We start from the raw sequence: 20,213 nt of genomic DNA, 5'->3' as shown, positions 1-20,213 counted from the left end.
CCACCACCCATCTCCAAACAAGACTTCCAACTCCAGAACGGCCACAGTCAGCCACCAGGTTGGATGGATGGCCCTGTTCAACCCAAATCAATTGAGTCCCAACCAGCTCACCCGTAAAAAGGAGTCGAGGGCACCGTTCTCCATGAACTCTGTGATGATCATGACCGGGCAACTGTTGGTGACCACGCCCTCCAGGTGGATGATGTTGGGGTGATCAAACTGTCCCATGATGCTTGCTTCACTCAGGAAGTCCCGCCTCTGCTTGTCCGTGTAGCCTCCTTTCAACGTCTTGATGGCCACGTAGATTTCTCTTTTGCCTGGGACTTTCAGACGCCCCCGGCACACCTCCCCGAACTCGCCTGCAATGACAACATTGGTGAAACTCCAGTGGGCACCTGCCACCGTGACCTACGCTCCACACCGCAAAAGGCCATTTGGCCTGTCACATCCATGCTAGCTCTTTGCACGAGCTCCCCAATTCCTCTCACTCCACTTCTCTCTCTCTGTAACTCTCTCCCCATCTGCCAATATTCACCCAATTAAGAAACAGAGACAGCCCCCTCGAACTTGCCTCAGCATTCCTAAAACAAGACGACTGACTGTATCTTGGGCTCAGCTCCACCGTCCTGCCATCTTCCACTCCCCTACTGTCTAATAGAACAGTACAGCACAATACAGGCCCTTCGGCCCACAATGTTGTGCCGACCTTTAAACCTCGCCTAAGACTATCTAACCCCTTCCTCCCACATACCCCTCTATTTTAAATTCCTCCATGTGCTCATCTAGCAATCTCTTGAATTTGACCAACGTACCTGCCTCCACCACCGCCCCAGGCAGCGCGTTCCATGCCCCAACCACTCTGGGTAAAAAAAACCTTCTTCTGATATCTCCCTTGAACTTCCCACCCATTAATTTAAAGCCATGCCCTCTTGTATTGAGTATTGGTGCCCTGGCTAATTCTCTGCTTCTGGTCAGTATATGTTAGAAGGGCGTGACTAAGCGAGAGACGATGCAGAAAAGATCACAAGGATGTTGCCTGGATTGGAGAGATCAGGAGATTGGGTAGGCTGGGTCTGTTTTCCTTGGAGCAATGGAGGCTGAGAGGTGACATAAGAGAGGTTTATAAAACTATGCCGGGCATATAAGGTAGGTAGTCCTTTTCCAAGCGTAGGCGAGTCTAAAACTAGAGGGCCTAGGTTTATGAGCACAACGGAAAGATTTAATAGGAACCTGAGGGGCAACTTCAGAGGGTGGTCTGTATCTCTGTATCTGGAGCTGAGAGAGGAAGTGGTTGAGGCAGGTACAATAAGAACGCTTAAGAGACATTTGGACAGGTACACGGATGGATATGGAGGGACATGGGCCAAATGCAGGCAAATGGGGCCAGCACAGATGAGAATCTTGGTCGGCATGGACGAGTTGGGCCGAAGGGCCTGTTTCTGTGCTGTATTACTCTATACGACCTGTCCGAATGCCTTTTAAGCACTGTGCTCAATCTGAGGGGCAAATCTTTCCACACAGAGGGTGGCAGTTGTAAGGAACATGTCGCCAGAGGATGTGACAGAGGCATATAATCACGGTGAGAGGAATCGATGGACAGTATTGGTTCGGCGAATGTAAAAACTTGTACTGACTGCATTGCTCTTTTTATGATATAGTATGTTTAGAAAGACAAAATGAACCTCGTCTTGGTTCATCCTGCATAACAGAGCACTCTCTGATGGGCAGGCACGGTAGTGTAGCGGTCAGCGTAACGCTATTACAGCGCCAGCGACCTGGGTTCAATTCCGGCCGCTGTCTGTAAGGAGTTTGTACGTTCTCCCCGTGTCTGCGTGGGTCTCCTCCGGGTGCTCCGGTTTCCTCCCACACTCCAAAGACGTACGGGTTAGGAAGTCGTGGGTGTGCTACGTTGGCGCTGGAAGCGTGGCAACACTTGTGGGCTGCCCCCCAGAACACTCTACGCAAAAAAATGCATGTTGCTGTGTGACTAATAAAAATATCTTATCTTATCTACGGGCTGTTCCCAGGGACACACACACACACACACCGAGACAGCCATCGACTGCCGCTGGAAGATCATCGGCTCGGTGAAAGACCCACATTGGTCTGCCTGGAAGTTGTTGGTCTTTCTGTGTAAGGTGTTGTCCGTCAGGAAATGCTGCCGACCAGGGTGCAGGAGGACATGCTGAGGGGCGCACTGAAGCTCGGCGGGGATGTACCACAGTCTACGGTATTGGTATATTTCTGTCACTTGTACCGAGGTACAGTGAAAAACTTATCTTGCAAACCGATCGTACAGGTCAGTTCATTACACAGTGCAGTTACATTGAGTTAGTACAGAGTGCATTGAGGTAGTACAGGTAAAAACAATAACAGTACAGAGTAAAGTGTCACAGCTACAGAGAAAGTGCAGTGCAATAAGGTGCAAGGTCACAACAGGTAGATCGTGAAGTCAGAGTCTATCTCATTGTATAAGGGAACCGTTCAATAGTCTTATCACAGTGGGGTAGAAGCTGTCCTTAAGTCTGGTGGTACGTGCCCTCAGGCTCCTGTATCTTCTACCTGATGGGAGAGGGGAGAAGAGAGAATGACCAGGGTGCAGCTCCCACTGGACGCTGAGGGGGTGGGTCTTGTCTCTCAAACACCTCATGGATGCGTTGAGGCAGTGACCCATTGTGGAGATAGATGTGTACCGATTATTTATAGAATATATTTTGAAAAATGTAAAATAATAGACAAATGGGTGACGATCCCAATGCACAAACACACACGTAGGCAACAGAGGCTCCCCAAAGACCAATGCTGACCAAGCCACTGGCAGAGTGGATCTTCACTTACCGGCACCAATAACTTCTTCGATTTTCACATAGGACACATCAATCTCCTTGGCAAATTCGCGGACGGCCTCGTTGGGATCCTCGTAGGTGAAGGGGTCGATGTAGACTTTGATGCCTGGAACACCTGCGGAGTAATGAGGAAGAGGTTACCGGGAGACAGGTCGCCGAGCAACACGTCGTTGGTTCTCGGTTCGATTGGTCCCCAATTCCAGCCAATGAGACGAGGCCCTCGTTCGTTGGCTTCCGCTGAGGATGGGAACCCTCGACAACCTACCTTTGGCCCCACTGGCTCACAATGTGGCCAATGATTGCGAGGGGTCTCGCCTCATCTTCCAGACTGAGGGTTTCAGTCTAGACGGGCTCTTCAAGTGGCTGTCTAGACAAGACCCCAGTCCAAGAGCTCTGATCCAAGGACGTCCCCAACACAAAGGCTTTGTTCTAGAACTCCCGTCCCAAATAAGGCCTCGTTTTAGAACTCCCAGCCCAAGCCCCCAACCCAAGAGGACTCGATCTAGAACCCTCCAACCCAAAGATTCTGATCTTCCAGCCCAAGAGCCTTGATTTCAAGCCCCCAACTTAAGTGCCTTGATTTCAAGCCCCCAACTTAAGTGCCTTGATCTAAAATTCCCCAATCCATGGCTTTGAGCTAGAATCCCAACCCAGAGCCCTAATCTAGAACCCCAACCCAGGGCCTCAGTCTAGATTCCCCAACTCAACTGGACCTCGATCTAGAGCTGCCAACCCAAGGGCCTTGATCTAGACCCACCAACCCAATGGGCATCGATCTAGAACCACCAACACAATTACTTCGATCCACAACCCCCAACGCAAGGGCCCAGATCTAGAACCCACAAACCAAGGGCCTCGACCTAGAGCCCCCAACCCAAGTGGCCTTGATCTAGATCCCCGAACATGGACTTCGATCTACGACCCCCAACACAGGGACCCCAATAGAAGGATCTTGATCTAGAACCCCACAACCAGGGGCTTCGATCTAGAACCTCCAGCCCAAGAGGCCTTGATCTTGAGCCCCCAAGATCAAGAACACCAGTCTAGACACACCTCCTGCCAAAGGACTCAGTCTGGGCAGCCTTGCCCAGCTTTCCCACCCCTCACACCCAATGCCGCTCCACTGGGAATGGGTATCAATGGCCAGGCGAATCACGGGAGGTAAACTGTGCCCAATTAAAGAATGGGCCATGATCTCATTGCACGGTGGAATAGAATCCTCACCCCCAGTCAGTTTCCTCCCGCTCCTCTCTCAAGCTCAGAGATCTCAGACGGAGGACCTACCAGCTGTCGGGGGCATCTTCTCGGAATAGTCCGGATCCCGCTTGCGCTGCTTCCTGTCGGGAGAGAGGAGACAATGAGGACTCGGTGCCTTAAGGGAGGTGTGGGGAGGGAAGAATTCCGGAGCTTGGGATACAGACCACTGAAGGAGGTGACTGGGATACCCGCCAGATGATACCAGTGGAGATAGGGGCGATCGTTGGTTAATTGTCGCCAGCGGCATCTTAACCCTGACCCAAAACTAGGGGAATCTTCACATTGCATAGGGCTGCCACCTCATGGCTCCAGAGACCTGGGTTTGATCCCAACCTCCGGCGCTGTGTGTGTGTGTGTGTGTGTGTGTGTGTGTGTGTGTGTGTGTGTGTGTGTGTGGTGTGTACGCGTGCGGAGATTGCACGTTCCCCCTATGACTGCGTGGGTTTCCCCCGGGTGCTCCGGTTCCCTCTCACATCCCAACGACGTGCAGGGTCAGTGGGTTAAATCGGGCCGCTGTAAATTGTGCAGGTTGGTGGCGGGCATAGGTTAGAGGGGAAACGAGCAGGAAGAATGGGATTGGTCTGTGAGCCAGCATAGATTCCATGGGCCAAATGGCCTCCTTCTACGCCATAGGAAAACATGGAAATCCCAGTTTGGACTTTATACACTTCCATTCCCAGCCCCCTTAGGTCTGTTCTCCCTGGGTTAAGAGGGGACACAATTGAGGTATATACAATTCTAGAGGGTATAGACAGAGTAGATGGCGGGAAACTTTCTGCCACATCAGAGGTAGATAAAACTAGATGGATCTAGGAAAAGGGGCAAGAGATTTAGAGGGGACCTCAGGGGAACTTTTCCGTCCTGGAGTGCGGTGAGTACCCGGAACACACTTCCAGAGAGAGTGATGGAAGCAGAGTCACTGACGGCATTTAAGAAGTGTCCGGACAGGCACTTGAATCGCCCAGGGATAGAAGGCTATGGGCTAGGTGGTGGAAGATGGGATTAATTATGGATGGGTGCCCATGGGTCAGAATGGAATTGGTGGGCCGAATGGTCTGTGTCCCTGCTGTGCAACTCGAGGGCCCACTTCTCACCTCTGCTCCGATCACTTGCTCCCGATCCCTCCGTCCTGTCGGACATGGATTAATTGCTGGTTTTTGCCAAAGCCACCCCACATGTTGAACACTCGCAAATTATAATCTGGCCCCGCCCTCTCAGCAATTCCAGTTTCAGCTGCTGTTCCCAGGTCGGAGGGAGGGCCCCATTCTAAGGGATCCCACGTGCCCAGCCGTACCTGAAACAGACCACTGCCACCACGGCCAACACCAGGAGGACGAAGATGAACCGCTGCGAACTGGTGATGAGGAAGAGTTCTTCCCGGCGGCTCGGGTTATCTGCAAACAAGACGAGAGGCTCAGTGCCAGCGGATTCCCAGACGGGATGGATGGTCGATGTTTCCGAGGGGTGGTGGTGGGGGAAGTAGATGTGGTGATGGAGTGAAAGGCAGGCACGGTAGTGTAGCAGTTAGCATAACGCTTTACAGCGCCAGCGACCCGGGATCAATTCTGGCCGCTGTCTGTAAGGAGTTTGTACATTCTCCCCGTGTCTGCGTGGGTTTCCTCCAGGTTGCTCCGGTTTCCTCCCACATTCCAAAAGACGTATGGGTTAGTAAATTGTGGGCATGCTATGTTGGCGCCAGAAGCGTGGTGACACTTGTGGCTGCCCCCCAGAACATTCTACGCAAAAAGATGTATTTCACTGTGTGTTTCAATGTACATGTGACTAATAAAGATATCTTATCTTAAAGAAGCAAATTCAAGACCGAAACTGGACAAACCTCTGTCAGGGGTACACATGGAACCTTGAGATCCCACATCAGCAACCAAACTGACTGAAAATACTCTAACTAAATACTCTAACACTCCCAGCATTAACATCTCAGATGACCTGCCCTGAGCCCAGCACATAGTTACAACCATGAAGAAGGCATACCAGCACCTCTACTCTCTTAGGAAGTTAAAGAGATTCCGCACGTCGCCAAATAAACTTCTATAGATGCACTGCTGGAAGTATCCTGACTGGTTGCATCACGGCCTGGTACGGCAATTCCAACACACGAGGCTGCAGAGAGTAGTGGACACAGCAGCCGGTCCATCACGGGCACAGCCCTCTCCACCGTCAGTGGTATCTACAGGAGGCGCTGCCTGAAGAAGGCAACATCCATCATCAAGGATCCCCCACCATCCGGGCCGTGCCACCTTCTCACAGCTCCCGTCGGGCAGGAGGTACAGAAGCCTGGAGTCCCACACCACCAGGTTCAGGAACAGCTACTTTCCTACAACCATCAGGTTCTTGAACCGACCTGCACAACCCTAACCCTACCTCAGCAACGGAACACTACGGACCACCTCTTGCACTGCCGTGGACTTGACTCTGTTTTTTTGGCACTAATGTCCTGTTTTGCACAGTCTCTCTCTTCATTGTCTTGTATAATTTACGTACGATTTATGCTCTGTGTGTTGTCTGTACCTACGTGCCTGTGATGCTGCTGCAAGCAAGATTTTCACTGTACCTGTACCTCACTGTACATGTGCACATGACAATAAACTCGACAACTTGATTTCTCCCCCCTACCTAACATCTCTGGTGTATTCACAACTGACCAAAGCAATGAAGAAACACACAAAATGTTCTCAACAGTCACTGCGGTTTTGCTTCATTTAAAGATAAATACTTAATTCCAGGAGGCTCCCAGGAAATTCCACAGTGATACCAAAGAGGGGAGAGCTGAGGCCTACACTGGACTAAATCCTGGGACTTTCCTGTACCTGTGCCCAGGGTCCAGAAGTCGTTCTTTCTGCTGAACCTTCCATAACCGGCTTCCGTCCTGGCCCGAACCTGGACCACGTAGACAACCCCGCTCCTCAGCCCGTCTATCGCCAGGGAGTTTGTGGAGCTGTTGACGTGAGAGGCACTGGATTCATTCTTCTCCTGCGGAAGGACAGGGAGCAACGGGGTCAGATTCCCCAGCCGGGATGGCAAACGGCCCTTCGACGTCCTTATCGCCCTCTCTCCATTACCTCCAATGGTGTCCACCGAACATGGAGGCTCTGGTGCATTGTGGGAGAAGACGGCGGCCATTTTGTGCAAGGCAACAGGCCGAACACGGCGGTCAAACGCGTCCATGGGTGACGTCAGTCAGACGACCCAGGATACCATGGAGACATCCCACAAAACAACAACCCTGGGACCGAGTGCAGGAGGGGCTCCGCTTAATGTTTGAACAGCCCCCCAGCCCCGACAGTGCAGCACTCCTTCAGTACCGGAAGTGGGGGCGTCCGACTGGACCACATGTTCCACCTCCGGAGGCCACGGCCTGATCCCAAAAACCCTTGCTGTTCTTGGGAACGCTCTCCCTCCTGGATCCACCTTCCCTCCATTCCCGACCCCCACCTCCCTTAGGCTCTCTCTCATTTTTTCTTTCCCTCCCTCTTCCTCTCATCCCTTGTCCCTTCCCTTATTTCTCTTCCTCTCCACCTTCTTAATCTCCCTTCGTTCCTCTCTGCCTAACCATTATTTTCCTCTCCCTCCCTCCCCTTCCCCCCTCCTCTCACTCACTCTACCCATTTCCACTCCCTCCCTCCCATCCCCCAACCTCCCCCTCCCTCTCCTCTCCACCTCCCTATCCCCATCCCTCCTCTTCCCCTCCCTCTGTTCCCCTCCCACCCCTCAACCACTAACACCCGGAGCCACCTCTGCCCTCACCTCACTCCCTGTCCAGCAGGAAGCAAGGGGCGAGTAGGCGGGGGGGGGGGGAGTGAGGATGTTGAGGGAGGACAGACGAGAGGACAATCCCATACCTTCTCGTAGTACTTGACCTCGTAGTCGAGGACGCGGCCGTGGAGTTCGGAGGGGATGGGCCAGCGGAGGGCGATGCTGGTCTTGGTCCTGGTGGTCTGCTGGATCTCACTGATGGCCAGTGGGTGGTCTGTGGGGGTGGGGAGAAACCGTATCCCAGCATCACAGCCCAGTCCAGGAGCCCAGGTCCCACCCCCACACAAGACCACAGGGAAGTGGAGCATCCGTGCACAGCAAGATCCCACAGGTGAACACAACGAATGGCCCATTGGGAGGGGGGAGAGGAGGGGGGAGATGAGGGGGGATGAGGAGGGGCGATGAGGAGGGGAGATGAGGAGGGGGGATGAGGAGGGGGGATGAGGAGGGCAGAAGAGGAGGGCAGATGAGGAGGGGGGAAGAGGAGGGGGGAAGAGGAGGGGAACGGAAAGAGAAGGGGACCGGGGGGGAACGGAGAGAGAAGGGGAGCAGGGGGGAACCACGCAAGGTCCCATTAATAATGAACACCCCCACCCGCAGCCCATACCAAGCCCCGCCCTTAGACCTACAATGCCCCGCCCCATGTGTACCAGGCCCCGCCCCATGTGTACCAGGCCCCGCCCCAGCTGGTATAAAGCCCCACCCTGTGTGCACCAGACCCCGCCCCCAGCCCCGGCACACTCACCGTCCTGACTGGTGGTGACGTTGATGGCAGTGGAGCGCGGTTGGAAGCCACTCCTGCTGGACACCCCGTTGTGTGCCTGCACCTCAAAGACGTAGCCAGTGTGGGGCTGGAGCCGGCTGATGATGACCCACCGCTGCTTGAGGCCGTGCTGCCGGGGGGAGAACCGGACGTCCTCGGCGCAGGGGGCAGGGGGCCCCCGCTCCTGGAGCCGGCGGCAGGCCACCGTGTAGGTCAGGTCGTCCCTCCCCCCGGCATCCAGCGGTTCGCTCCACTCCAACGTCACCGTGGTGTCGTTGACCGTTGCCCTCACGTCCCGCGGCTTGGTGGGTATGGCTGGGTGACGGGAAAACGGTTCGGTAACCAACAGCAAACCTCACCCCCAACACAGAGTGTCCCAGGAAGGGACATCCTGTCAGCCAAAGTGGCATGCTCCCCCCCTCCCATCCAAGCCGGCTGTCCGCCCCTCTTCCGAGGATACGTCCACGTCTGAGCGCCCCAGGAGAGGGAGCACGTGGTCCCCAAAGAGCAGACATGGCAGGGAAAACAAGCTCAGCCTATCCGATCCCTCCTCCGAGCCCAAACGCTCCAATCCAGGCAACCTCCTGGTGAGGTCCCGCTGCCCGGTCCCCAGCGCAGTTACGCCCTTCCCATCATGTGGTGACAGGAACTGCACACAATTGGTGCACCACAGCTGTGGCCTAACTAATATCTTATAATCAGAATTGGATTTACATGACGTGAAATTTGTTGTTTTGCGGCAGCAGTACAGTGTGAAGACATGAAATTATTATAAATTACAAAAGATAAATAGTGCAAAAAAAATGAATAGCGAGGTAGTATTCAGGGACCATTCAGAAATCTGATGGCGGAGGGGAAGAAGCTGTTCCTGAATCGTTGAGTGATCTGTGATTCTACCAACAACAGTGGGGTCATCGGCAAATTTGTAGATGGCGTTTGAGCTGTGCTTAGCCACACAGTTATGAGTGTAGAGAGAGTAGAGCAGTGGGCACGTGTGGATTGTCCACGACGTCTGTTTTATGCCATGGAAAACGAGGACAATCATTCCGTGCCTTCTTCACCACCTCAGCCATCTGTGCTGCCCCCGTCAGGGATCTGCGGACTTCCACCCCGAGGTTCCTGTGTTCATCAACACTCCCCAAGGCCCTACCATTTACTGTGTCTGCCCTTATCTTTGCTTGACTTCCCAAAATGCATCACCTTGCCACGATTAAATTCCATTTGCCAACTTTCTCTATTCTGCTGTAGCCTTAAACAACCATCCTCGTGATCCACAACACCAAAAATTCAGCAACCCTGAAAAGAGGAACTAAAAACTATAGGGCGTGGGTTTAAGGTGAGAGGACCCACTATTCAATACTATCCATGGCTGATCTGCCCCAGGCCTCATCTCCTCTCCTGCACCAGTTCCCCTCAATTCCCCGATCGTTCAAAAATTTATCCCCCTCCTGTTTGAATCCACGCCCCCCCCCAGTGATCCAGACTCCAGAGTAGAGAATTCTAGAGATTTCCCACCCTCTGTCCCTACACATCTCAGTGCTAAAATGACTGCTCCCAAATCCTGTAACTCTAGGACAATACAGCACAGAACAGGCTCTTTGGCCCACAATGTTGTGCCAACATAGCTAATCCCTTCTATCCGCAGAAATCCCATATCCCTCCATCTTCCTCTCATTCATGTGCCCATCCAAGCCCCTCTTAAAAGCCCCCAATGAATTTGCCTCTACTACCCTATCAGGCAACGCATTCCAGGCATCCACCACTCTCCGAGTAAAAAACTTACCTGATATCTGTTCTGAACCTACCCCGTCTCACCTTAAATGCACGCCCTCTGGTATTGGATCATTCAATAATGGGGAAAAGGAATTGCTTGTCCACCCTATCTATGCCCCTCGGAATTTTATACACTTCCAACAGATCATCCCTCAGCCTCCGCCACTCCAGAGAAAAGAGCCCAAGTTTGTCCAGCCTCTCCTGATAGCACATGCCCTCTAATCCAGGGAGCATCCTAGTAAACCTCCTCTGCACCCTCTCTAAAGCCTCGACATCCTTTCTGTAGTGAGGTGACCACAACTGCACGCAATGGTCTAAATGCAGCTAAACCAGAGTTCTATAGAGATGCATCATAACTTCTTGACTTAATACCTCGGTTAATGAAAGAAGCATTCCATAAACCTTCTTTACCACCCTAGCGACCTGTGTAGCCACTTTCAGTGAGCCATGGATTTGCACCCCAAGGTCCCTCTGCTCTCTGTTCCCTCATTCAAGACTCTCCCACTGGTGGAAACATCTCCCCTGTCACATCCCCTCAGGATTCGAGATGTTTTAAGGCTTCCAGGCAGTGACCCTCTAGAACCCCCAGGATTACCCATAACTCTCCTCTAATCCTTCCCCCAAGGAACTCCGCTCCTGGTCCTGAGTTATCAACCTCTCTGGTATAGGAAACGGATGTTTCTCCTGCACCCTTTCCAGAACCCCTTGTAATTTTACACACCTCAGTTAGAATCGCTTCTCAGCCTACTCTGTTCCAAAGAAAACAACTGCAACATATCCACTCTTGTCTGGTAACTATAGTTGTCCAATCACAGAAACAAAGGGTCAGGATCGAACCGGGGTCGCTGGAGGTTTGAGGCAGCAGCTTTATCTACTGTACCACTGCGCTCTTCAAAGCTTTGACTGACAGAGAGTCTCTTATTTCTTCATTGCTTCCTTATCAAAGTGGGCAAAGAAGTGGCAGATAGAATACAGCACAGGGAAGTGTGGGGTCATGCACTTTGGTAGGAAGGATAAAGGTGTAGACTATTTTCCAAATGGAGAGAGAATTCAGAAATCAGAGAAGTAAAGGGACTTGAGACTCCTAGTTCAGGATTCCCTCAAGGTTAACTTGCAAGTTGAGTTGGTCGAAAAGGCAGCAGATGCAATGTTGGCACTTGTTTTGAGAGAACTGAAATATAAAAGCAAGGATGTAATGCTGAGGCTTTATAAGGCATTGGTCAGGTCACATCTAGAATATCGTGAGCAATTTTGGGCCCCATATCTAAGGAAAGATGTGCTGGCCCTGGAGAGGGTCACAAGAATGATCCCGGAAATGAAAGGGTTAATGAGGTGCGTTTGATGTCTCTGGTCCTGGACTTGGTGTTCAGAAAGATGAGGGGGGATTCTCATTGAAACCTGCCGGATACTGAAAGGCCTGGATAGAGTGGACGTGGAGAGGATGTTTCCATCAGTGGGAGAGTCCAGGATCCAAGGGCACAGCCTCAAAATAAAGGGACATCCCTTTAGAGAGGAAGAGGAATCTTTTCAGCCAGAGGGCAGTGAATCTGTGGAATTCAAGGGCTGTGGAGGCCAAGTCATTGGGGCAGAGATTGACAAGTTCTTGATTGGTAAGAGGGTTAAAGGGAGAAGGTGGGAGAATGGGGTTGAGAGAAAAAAGTCAGTTGCAATTGAATGGTGGGGCAGACGATGGGTTGATGGACTCGATGGGATATATGGACATCCATTCCAAGACCCCTCCATTCTTAATACACCACCATTTATCGAGTGCTCCTCTGCCTCGTAAGCCCTCCCGAAACAAGTTGTGGGAAACCCCAGCTCGGTCTCGAACCCATGGCTCCGAGGATCAAGGTACACTTACTGGTGCAAGGCATCTCGGGCTGGTCGTTGTTGGCTCGGTAGTGCCCCCGCAGGCAAGTGCAGGAGGTGGCGCCCTGGGAGGTGGCCTGGCTATTCCGGGGGCAGGGGATGCAAGGACCCTCGCCTTGGCTGGCTTTGAACTTGCCTGCAGGACAAGCTGGAAGGGGTGGGGGGGGGGGGGGGGTGGTGGAGAGAAAAAAAAAGTAGTTAAATCTTTCGTGTTCCAGAAAGTTCTATTTCGCCGCCTCAATAAGAGGACGACAACTTGCAAGCATCCAGCGCAGTTAATACAGCTACGATATCCCAAGATGTTTCAGTAAAATGTTATCAGACCATAAGATAAAGGAGCAGGATTAGGCTGTTTTTCGCCATTCAATCATGGTTGACTTCCTTCTCAACCCCATTCTCCTGCCTTCTCCTCGTAACCCTTAACCCCCCCTCACCAATCAAGAACCTATCAATCTCTGCCTTAAATACACCCAATGACTTGGCCTCCACAGCCCTTGGTGGCAACCGATTCCACAGATTCACTGCCCTCTGGCTGAAGAAATTCCTCCTCATCTCAGTTCTAAATGGACGTCCCTTTATTCTGAGGCTGTGCCCTCAGATCCTGGACTCTCCCACTGATGGAAACATCCTCTCCACGTCCACTCTATCCAGGCCTTTCAGTATCCGGGAGGTTTCAATGAGATTCCCCCCTCATCCTTCTGAACTCCATCGAGTACAGGCCCAGAGACATCAAACGTTCCTCATACATTAACCCTTTCATTCCCACAAATATTCTTGTGAACCTCCTCTGGACCCTCTCCAGGGCCAGCACATCCTTTCTCAGATATGGGGTCCCAAACTACTCACAATATGATCAGGCAACAATTGTCACTGAAGCCAAGGAAATTGCATTGGAACCTTTCAGTGCTTTGCTTTTCCCTCCTGCATCAGTGTCCAATGATCCTGGGAATGAAAGGGTTAACATATGAGGAGCATTTGACGTCTCTGGGCCTGTACTCAATGGAGTTCAGAAGGATGAGGGGGGAGATCTCATTGAAAACCCACCGAAAACTTGAAAGGCCTAGATAGAGCAGTCGTGGAGAGGATGTTTCCATCAGTAGGAGAATCTAGGATCCGAGGGCACAGCCTCAGAATAAAGGGATATCCCTTCAGAACTGACATGAGGAGGAATTTCTTCAGCCAGAGGGTTGTTAATCTGTGGAATTCGTTGCCTCGGGAGGGCTGTGGAGGCCAAGTCATTGGGTATAGTTAAGGCAGAGATCGATAGGTTCTTGATTGGTAAGGGGGCTAAGGGGAGAATGGGGTTGAAAAAAAAAATCGGCCATTATCGAATGGTGGACCAGATTTGATGGGCTGAATGGTCTAATTCTGCTCCTATACCTTATGATCTTCAGCGAACTGCCGAGGCCTGTCCACAAGGTGAACCCAATCCCTGGGCAACAACTAGGCCTCAGGAGCCAGAGACAAAAGCCTTGCCCAAGGCTCCTGACACCCCCCATTCTCTGACGCCACTGATGATCGGACGGCTAGAGACAGCTGAAATCCATCTAAAATAAATTATAATAAATACCCTTTAAAAGTGTTATAAATTAATCAAAAACATTTTGATTAAAATAATAAAAATGATTAATTTTCTGTGCAAACTTCAGACAGACAGCACCAGAGGTCAGTATCGAACTCAAGTCGCAGGAGCTGTGCAGTCCCTCAGTTTCAACCCTTTCCAGAGTTTAGTTATGCTTGACGAGGACACCTCTTGCCCTTCTGCTCAATTACTCCACATGGATACAGCCCCATATCCCGGGATAATGTGTGCATGTGGATAGTAGGATCCCCATACTCTTCCCACACCCACCCCCGACCCCCCCACCACCGCATCCCCCCCCCCCACCCCTCGTTCTCCCACCCACAGGTCGGGGGATCCCAAGCATCGACAAATGAGCAGGTCCTAGCTTTACAATCTCAGCCAAACGTCAGCTCCTCTGACACTGCAACATTCCTTTGGTGCTGCGGTGGGAGAGGCTGCCGGACTCTGTCAAATGCCCCCCCACCCCCCCCCCCAACCTCTCCTCTCTCTCCCCATCTCTCCTTTCCTCTCCACTCCTTCTCCCCTTCTCACCGCCTCTTCTTCCCCCTCCTCCCTCTCCCCCTCCCTCTCTCCGCCCTCCCCTCCCCACCTTCCCTCCCTTCTCTCCCCACCTTCCCTCTTTCCCCTCCTCCCTCTCCTCTCCCCCAACCCTCCCTCCTCCTCCTCCCCCCCTCCCTCCCTCCTCTCCTCTCCCCCCCCCCGACTCCTCTCTCCCCCCATCTCTCTCTCTCTCTCCCACCTTCATTCTGAGCACTAAAACTATCACCCAACACCCATGACTTCCCGCCACAGACAGCCTTGGACTGAACGCCTTGTCCGCTACACACAGCGCAGAAACACTTTTTCCGTCCCCCCTCCCTTCCAGAACTGAAACCCACGTCACTCCTGACTGCCTCGGGCCTTTTGATCTTTACTTCCAGCTGAAGGAACGCAAACTTCCTTGCAGTGGGAGGGAAAACAAAACTACACACAAGCGTTAGGCCTGCAGAGGCTTCAGTGGAAACCCTCAGCTCCTTGGCACTCCCCACTCCCTCACCACCCCTCCCCCCCACCCCCCCCCCGCCCCGTCGTCTGAGATATTTCTCTTTCATTCTCCAGGCCTCAGTTTGAGCTGGGAGTGAGGAAAACCAACACATAATCAAGAGAAAAGTAGGAATTCAGCCTCAATCATTCCCCAGGCCGATGGGAGGTCTTTGTCTGCCCCTCCCCACCCGCTCTTGCTCCCTCCACAGGGATCCGTCGGAACAGAAGTCTGCAAGACGAATAAATCTCCTTTTTTTTATTGTTTGGCAGTCTGAAGCTCTCTGCGTGAGGCAATTAGACCCAGATCCCCTCGCTCGCTCTCCCCCAACGAGCAGCACTAATTGCTTTGGGCAATGGCCTCGGACTTTTAGTGAGGGAGGGAAGGGGGGGGAATGGGTAAATCAATGAGGACAAATTAGATGTGCATTGCGCCACAGTCACCCAGCAGTGAAAGCTAACGGCAGGAGAAGAAAAATATCTAGAGAATTCAGAAGGAGGTTCCCCATTTTGAATTTTCTTCAGCTGGCACAGTGGGTACAGCCACTGTCTGATGGGTTTGATCCTGACCTCCGATGCTGTGTGTGTGTGTGTGTGTGTGTGTGTGTGTGTGTGTGTGTGTTCAATCCTGACCTCCAGCACTCTGTGTGTGTGTGTGTGTGTGTGTGTGTGTGTGTGTGTGTGTGTGTGTGTGTGTGTGTGTGTGTGTGTGTGTGTGTGTATATACAGTTCTCCTGTGGGTTCCCCCGGATGTTCTTCCTTCAACATTCCAATGACGCCCGGGTCAGTGGGTTAATCAGCTGCCGTAAATTGCCCCCTTAGTGTGTGGGTGGCAGGTAGAATCTGGGAGGAGTTGATGGGAAAGTGGAGGGAATGAAATGGGGGGGGGGGGTGGGGGTGGGGGCAGGCACGGTAGTGTAGCGGTTAGCATGATGCTATTACAGCACCAGCGACCCGGGTTCAATACCCGCCGCTGTCTGTAAGGAGTTTGTACGTTCTCCCCGTGTCTGCGTGGGTTTCCTCCCACATTCCAAAGACGGACGGGTTAGGAAGTTTTGGGCGTGCTATGTTGGCACCAGAAGTGTGGCGACACTTGCGGGCTGCCCCCAGAAGACTCTACGCAAAGATGCATTTCACTGTGTGTTTCGATGTACATGTGACTAATAAAGAAGTCTTATTTTATTAATGTAGGATCAGTGCGGGCGTGTAATCGACAGTCAGCAGAGATTCAGTGGGCCAAAGGGCCCGTTTCTGCCTGGTATCTATCTATGACTATTGTGTACGAAGGGTCTTTGGTTTGCGATTGGTGGCTCAGTGCCAGTGAATGTTCCTGCAGTGTCAGTAACTCCAATGGACATCAGGTCAAGAGATGGGCCAGAGGTGAAGGGTCATGGTGGCTCAAGGAAGATCACCTTGGGCCGAGCAAATTCACCGCAACAATGACCCTCTCCCCTCCAACGTCCCCCAAAGCAGATTACGGATTAAAACAAGGAGGTGATGGTGTCGGTGAGAATCCCTTCACAATCGGTGGCCATGTTGGGTTGACACCAGTCCCCAAGTGCATGGACAGGAGTGGGATCGCCACATTCTCTCTCACCCGAGGGGAGGATGGCTGGAAAAGGAAGAGTCACAGGGGACACCCCCTGCCCATTTTCTGTGAGAGAACTAACCCAAAGGGAAATGGCGAGGCCTAACTATAACATGGGCCTGCAGGGAGAGGTCTCAAACAGCGTTGCCACGGCATCCCCACCTACAACAACGGCTTGCATGTTCTACAGAGTACGTAAACAGACCCTTCGGCCCACGGAGTCCGTGCCGACCATCAATCACCCATTTACGCCGATCCCGTTTTATTCTCCCTACATTCCCACCAACACCCCCAACCCACACCCACTCCGCACTGTGAGGGACAATTAACCCACCGAACCCGCACGTTGTTGGGACGTAGGAGGGAACCGGAGCACCCGGGGGAAACCCATGTGGTCACAGGGAGAACGTGCAAACTCCCCACACACACACACACACAGCGCCGGAGGTCGGGATCGAACCTGGGGCTCTGGAACTGTGAGGCAGCGGCTCTACAAGCTTTATGTATAAGAACTATTTCCACCTGACATCCTTTTACTATTCCCTCTCTCTAGATCATCCAATCTGCTGAACATGTGTTAAGATAACAGAACCACCTCACTAACTAACCACACAACCATGCTACCTTACCCCACCTAACACACTCAGAGAAAGTCTCCACGTTTCACCAAAGTTTTGTTGGTACCCAGAATGTTATTTCCCTCTCTCAGCTCTGAAGATTTTTAAATTTTAAAGTTTATTTACAGCGTGGTAACAGGCCCTTCCGGCCCAACGAGTCCACGCCACCCATTTAAACCCAAATTAACCTACCCGTACATCTTTGCAATGTGGGAGGAAACTGGAGCACCCGGAGGAAACCCACGCAGACACGGGAGAACACGCAAACTCCTTACAGACAGCGACGGGAATCAAACCCCGATCGCTGGCGCCGTAGTGTCACGCTAACCACTACGCTACCGTGCCTCATCTGAAATGTTAAGTGTTTCTCTCTCCACAAATGCTGCCTGACCTGTTGAGTGTTTCCAGCATTCTCTGTTTTTATTTCCTATTGGTTCCACTTAACACCTTGAGACAACTTTAACCAAAGCAAGACACAAGAGACTGCAGATGCTGGGATTTGGAGCCAAAATCAATCTGCCGGAGGAACTCAGCAGGTTGAGCTGCCTGACCTGCTGTGTGCTTCCAGCATTTTGCAATTTTTGATTTCCATTTGCTCCTCTCTGCCCTTCTGTTAATAATACAACATGCTTTTGTTTTTGAAAGATGTCTTTGTCCTGATTGTGCATCACTTGTCAGATTTCTCTCTCTGACTTCCTGCACACATCCCATTTCACTCCCCACCATTGAAAGCATCTACAGGAGGCGCTGTCTCACGAAGGCAACATCCACCAAAGATCCCCACCATCCGGGCCATGCCATCTTCTCGCAGCTCCCATCGGGCAGGAGGTACAGAAGCCTGAAGTCCCACACCACCAGGTTCAGGAACAGCTACTTCCCTTCAACCATTCAGTTCTTAAACCAACCGGCACAACCCTAATCACCATAGCAACACTGTGACCACTTTTCACTACAATGGACTTTGTTTTTGTTCTAATCGTGTTATTTCTTGTATAACTTATGTTTTTCTTGTGAATGTTGTGCCTCTGACGCTCTGTGCCTGTGATGCTGCTGCAAGTAAGTTTTTCATTTCCCCTGTGCACACACGGACTCGTGCATCTGACAATAAACTTGACTTGGACGAGGCTTTTCACACCTTCCCACCAAGATCTGCTACCGGTAGGATCCAGTTACAAACTTGACGGGAAATTCCCTTCTCCACACCTCACCAACTCTCTCCCCTTCCCTCAGTCCCTCATCAAGCCCGTGTCTCGATAGCCATGGAAGACAGAAGGGAGGATTGTCTGCCCATCCTAACGCCTCAGGGTCTGTTCTCTCTCTCCCTCTCTCTCTGTACAGCACTGACTCAGGCTGGGAGTGGCTGCTATCAGCCTCTCGTCTGTTGCCAACCTGGCTAGTCAGTGTCTGCCAACCCAGACAGCGAGAGATGACACCATGCATGCCTTCAGACACGCTGCAAGCCTAATCCTGCTCTCCCTCTGACTCCTTTCATCGTTTTCCCAGAAGTCAGGCGGAGGGTGATGATCATCAGCAGGTGAGGGGAACGGGGCTGAGCTCGTCGAGGCGGCAGGTCGTCAGGGCGACGGATTCAGACTCATGGCCGCCACTCCCGTTCAGCCCTACGCTGGCTCCCAATCCCACTCTTCCCCATCCCATGGACAGCAAATCCCCCCCCCCCCCATCCCATCTCTGGGATCACTGCACTCCGGCACTGGGGGCCAGGACTCGGTCCCCAGGCTTCAGACTGGAAATGCCCTTCTCCACACCTCTCCCTCACCTTCCAACTCCCTCCCCTTCCCTCAGTCCCTCATCAAGTCCCTCAACTCCCTCCCCACATTCCTTCAATCCCTCAAATCAATCCAACTACATCCCCACTTCCTGCATTCCCTCATCACCCCTCAAAGCCCCTCCATACCTTCCCTCCCTACCTTCCCTCCCTCAAACCAGTTCCCTCCCCAACCCGCAAACTAAACCCGACAACTACCTCCCTCAGTCCCTCATCGCATCCCCAGAACTCCCTCCACCTTCCCTCAGTCCCTCGAACCAATCCCTCCAATCTCTCCCCTTCCCTCAGTCCCTCAAACCAATTCCCTCCCCAACTTCCTCCGACTAATCCCTCTCTCAGTCCCTCATCACCCCCTCAACTCCTCCATATCTTCCTTCCCTCAAACCAACTCCCTCCCCAACCTGCACACTCCCATGAAACCTGCTTTTCTCCACGGATGCTGCCTGGCCTGCTGAGTTCCTCCAGCATCACTGTGTTTTTCTCTCCGACCAATCCCTCCAACACCCTACCCGTTCCCCCTCCCGCCACACCCCACCCTCAGCCCCCTCCCCAGCACCAGGAGGTGGGTGGGGTAGGGGTGGGAGCGGGTTGCCCTCACCTCTACAAGCCGTGTCCTTCTCCACAGGCTGGTATCCGGGGGCGCAGGTGCAGGCCCCGACAGCCACGATCCACTCCCCGTCGCCGTTGCAGTGGTACTTGAGCGGGATGGAGACCTCCACCGCGTTGGGGACGCAGGTGCCTGGCGCGATGACCAGCGAGGTGTGCTCGGCGCCTGTCACCGTCTCGGCGAAGGAGGCGAACCGGACGACAGTGGCCCGGCACTTCTTGTAGAAGACGCGGACGGAGAGCAGGGCCATGCAGGCCCCCTGGTCCTGGAAGGCCAGGTAGAAGCCCTTGGCCGTCAGTGGGCCCAGGCTCACTGTCTTGGTGTTGGCGCGGCCACTCTGCTTGTTGGGGAAGGTCGACTCTGCTGCCACCGTGTCAACCTTCACGTAGGGGTTCTCCATCCACGCCGGCCAGCTCTGGGTGGCCGAGTCCGTGTCCGACTCATAGTAGTAGAGGTTGAAGGTCTCCTTGCAGGAGCCGGGGACATTGGGGATGGCGGCGCAGTCCCTCATGGTGAACTTCAGCTCCACGTAGACGCGCTGGGCACTGCGCCGGGGGATGTAGGTGGTGCGCAGCCAGTTGTTCTGGCCCGGCTGGAAGACGTGGCAGATCTCGTAGGTGCGCACGGTGTTCATCTCGTCGTCGCTGCCGCTCACCTCCTCCCACTGCGAGGGAAGCGAGAGGGTGAGAGATAGGACCCAGCGATCCCCCAACCGCGCGCCCCCCCCC

The 20,213-nt window shown here is 52.9% G+C and overlaps 1 protein-coding gene across 3 annotated transcripts in view; it reads right to left on the bottom strand.

The window, feature by feature from the left end:
• Positions 1 to 20,213, bottom strand: part of LOC127586687 (ephrin type-B receptor 3-like) — a 64,714-nt gene that overhangs the window by 21,007 nt on the left and 23,494 nt on the right. Inside the window, exons 3-7 of one of the 3 annotated variants that reach the window (XM_052044820.1) lie at positions 19,477 to 20,149; positions 12,275 to 12,430; positions 8,623 to 8,955; positions 7,964 to 8,091; positions 6,932 to 7,094 (exon numbers count right to left, since the gene is read on the bottom strand). In XM_052044820.1, the coding sequence (XP_051900780.1) occupies positions 6,932 to 7,094; positions 7,964 to 8,091; positions 8,623 to 8,955; positions 12,275 to 12,430; positions 19,477 to 20,149 (1,453 nt within the window). The remainder of the gene's footprint in view (positions 1 to 6,931; positions 7,095 to 7,963; positions 8,092 to 8,622; positions 8,956 to 12,274; positions 12,431 to 19,476; positions 20,150 to 20,213) is intronic. The other 2 variants (XM_052044819.1, XM_052044821.1) reach the window with 2 other exon arrangements.

Source organism: Pristis pectinata, chromosome 37, assembly GCF_009764475.1.
Source record: "Pristis pectinata isolate sPriPec2 chromosome 37, sPriPec2.1.pri, whole genome shotgun sequence".
In the NCBI taxonomy this organism is placed as follows: domain Eukaryota; kingdom Metazoa; phylum Chordata; class Chondrichthyes; order Rhinopristiformes; family Pristidae; genus Pristis; species Pristis pectinata.
The sequence above is the reverse complement of the archived record's forward strand: the minus strand, read 5'-3'. Positions and strand labels throughout refer to the sequence as shown.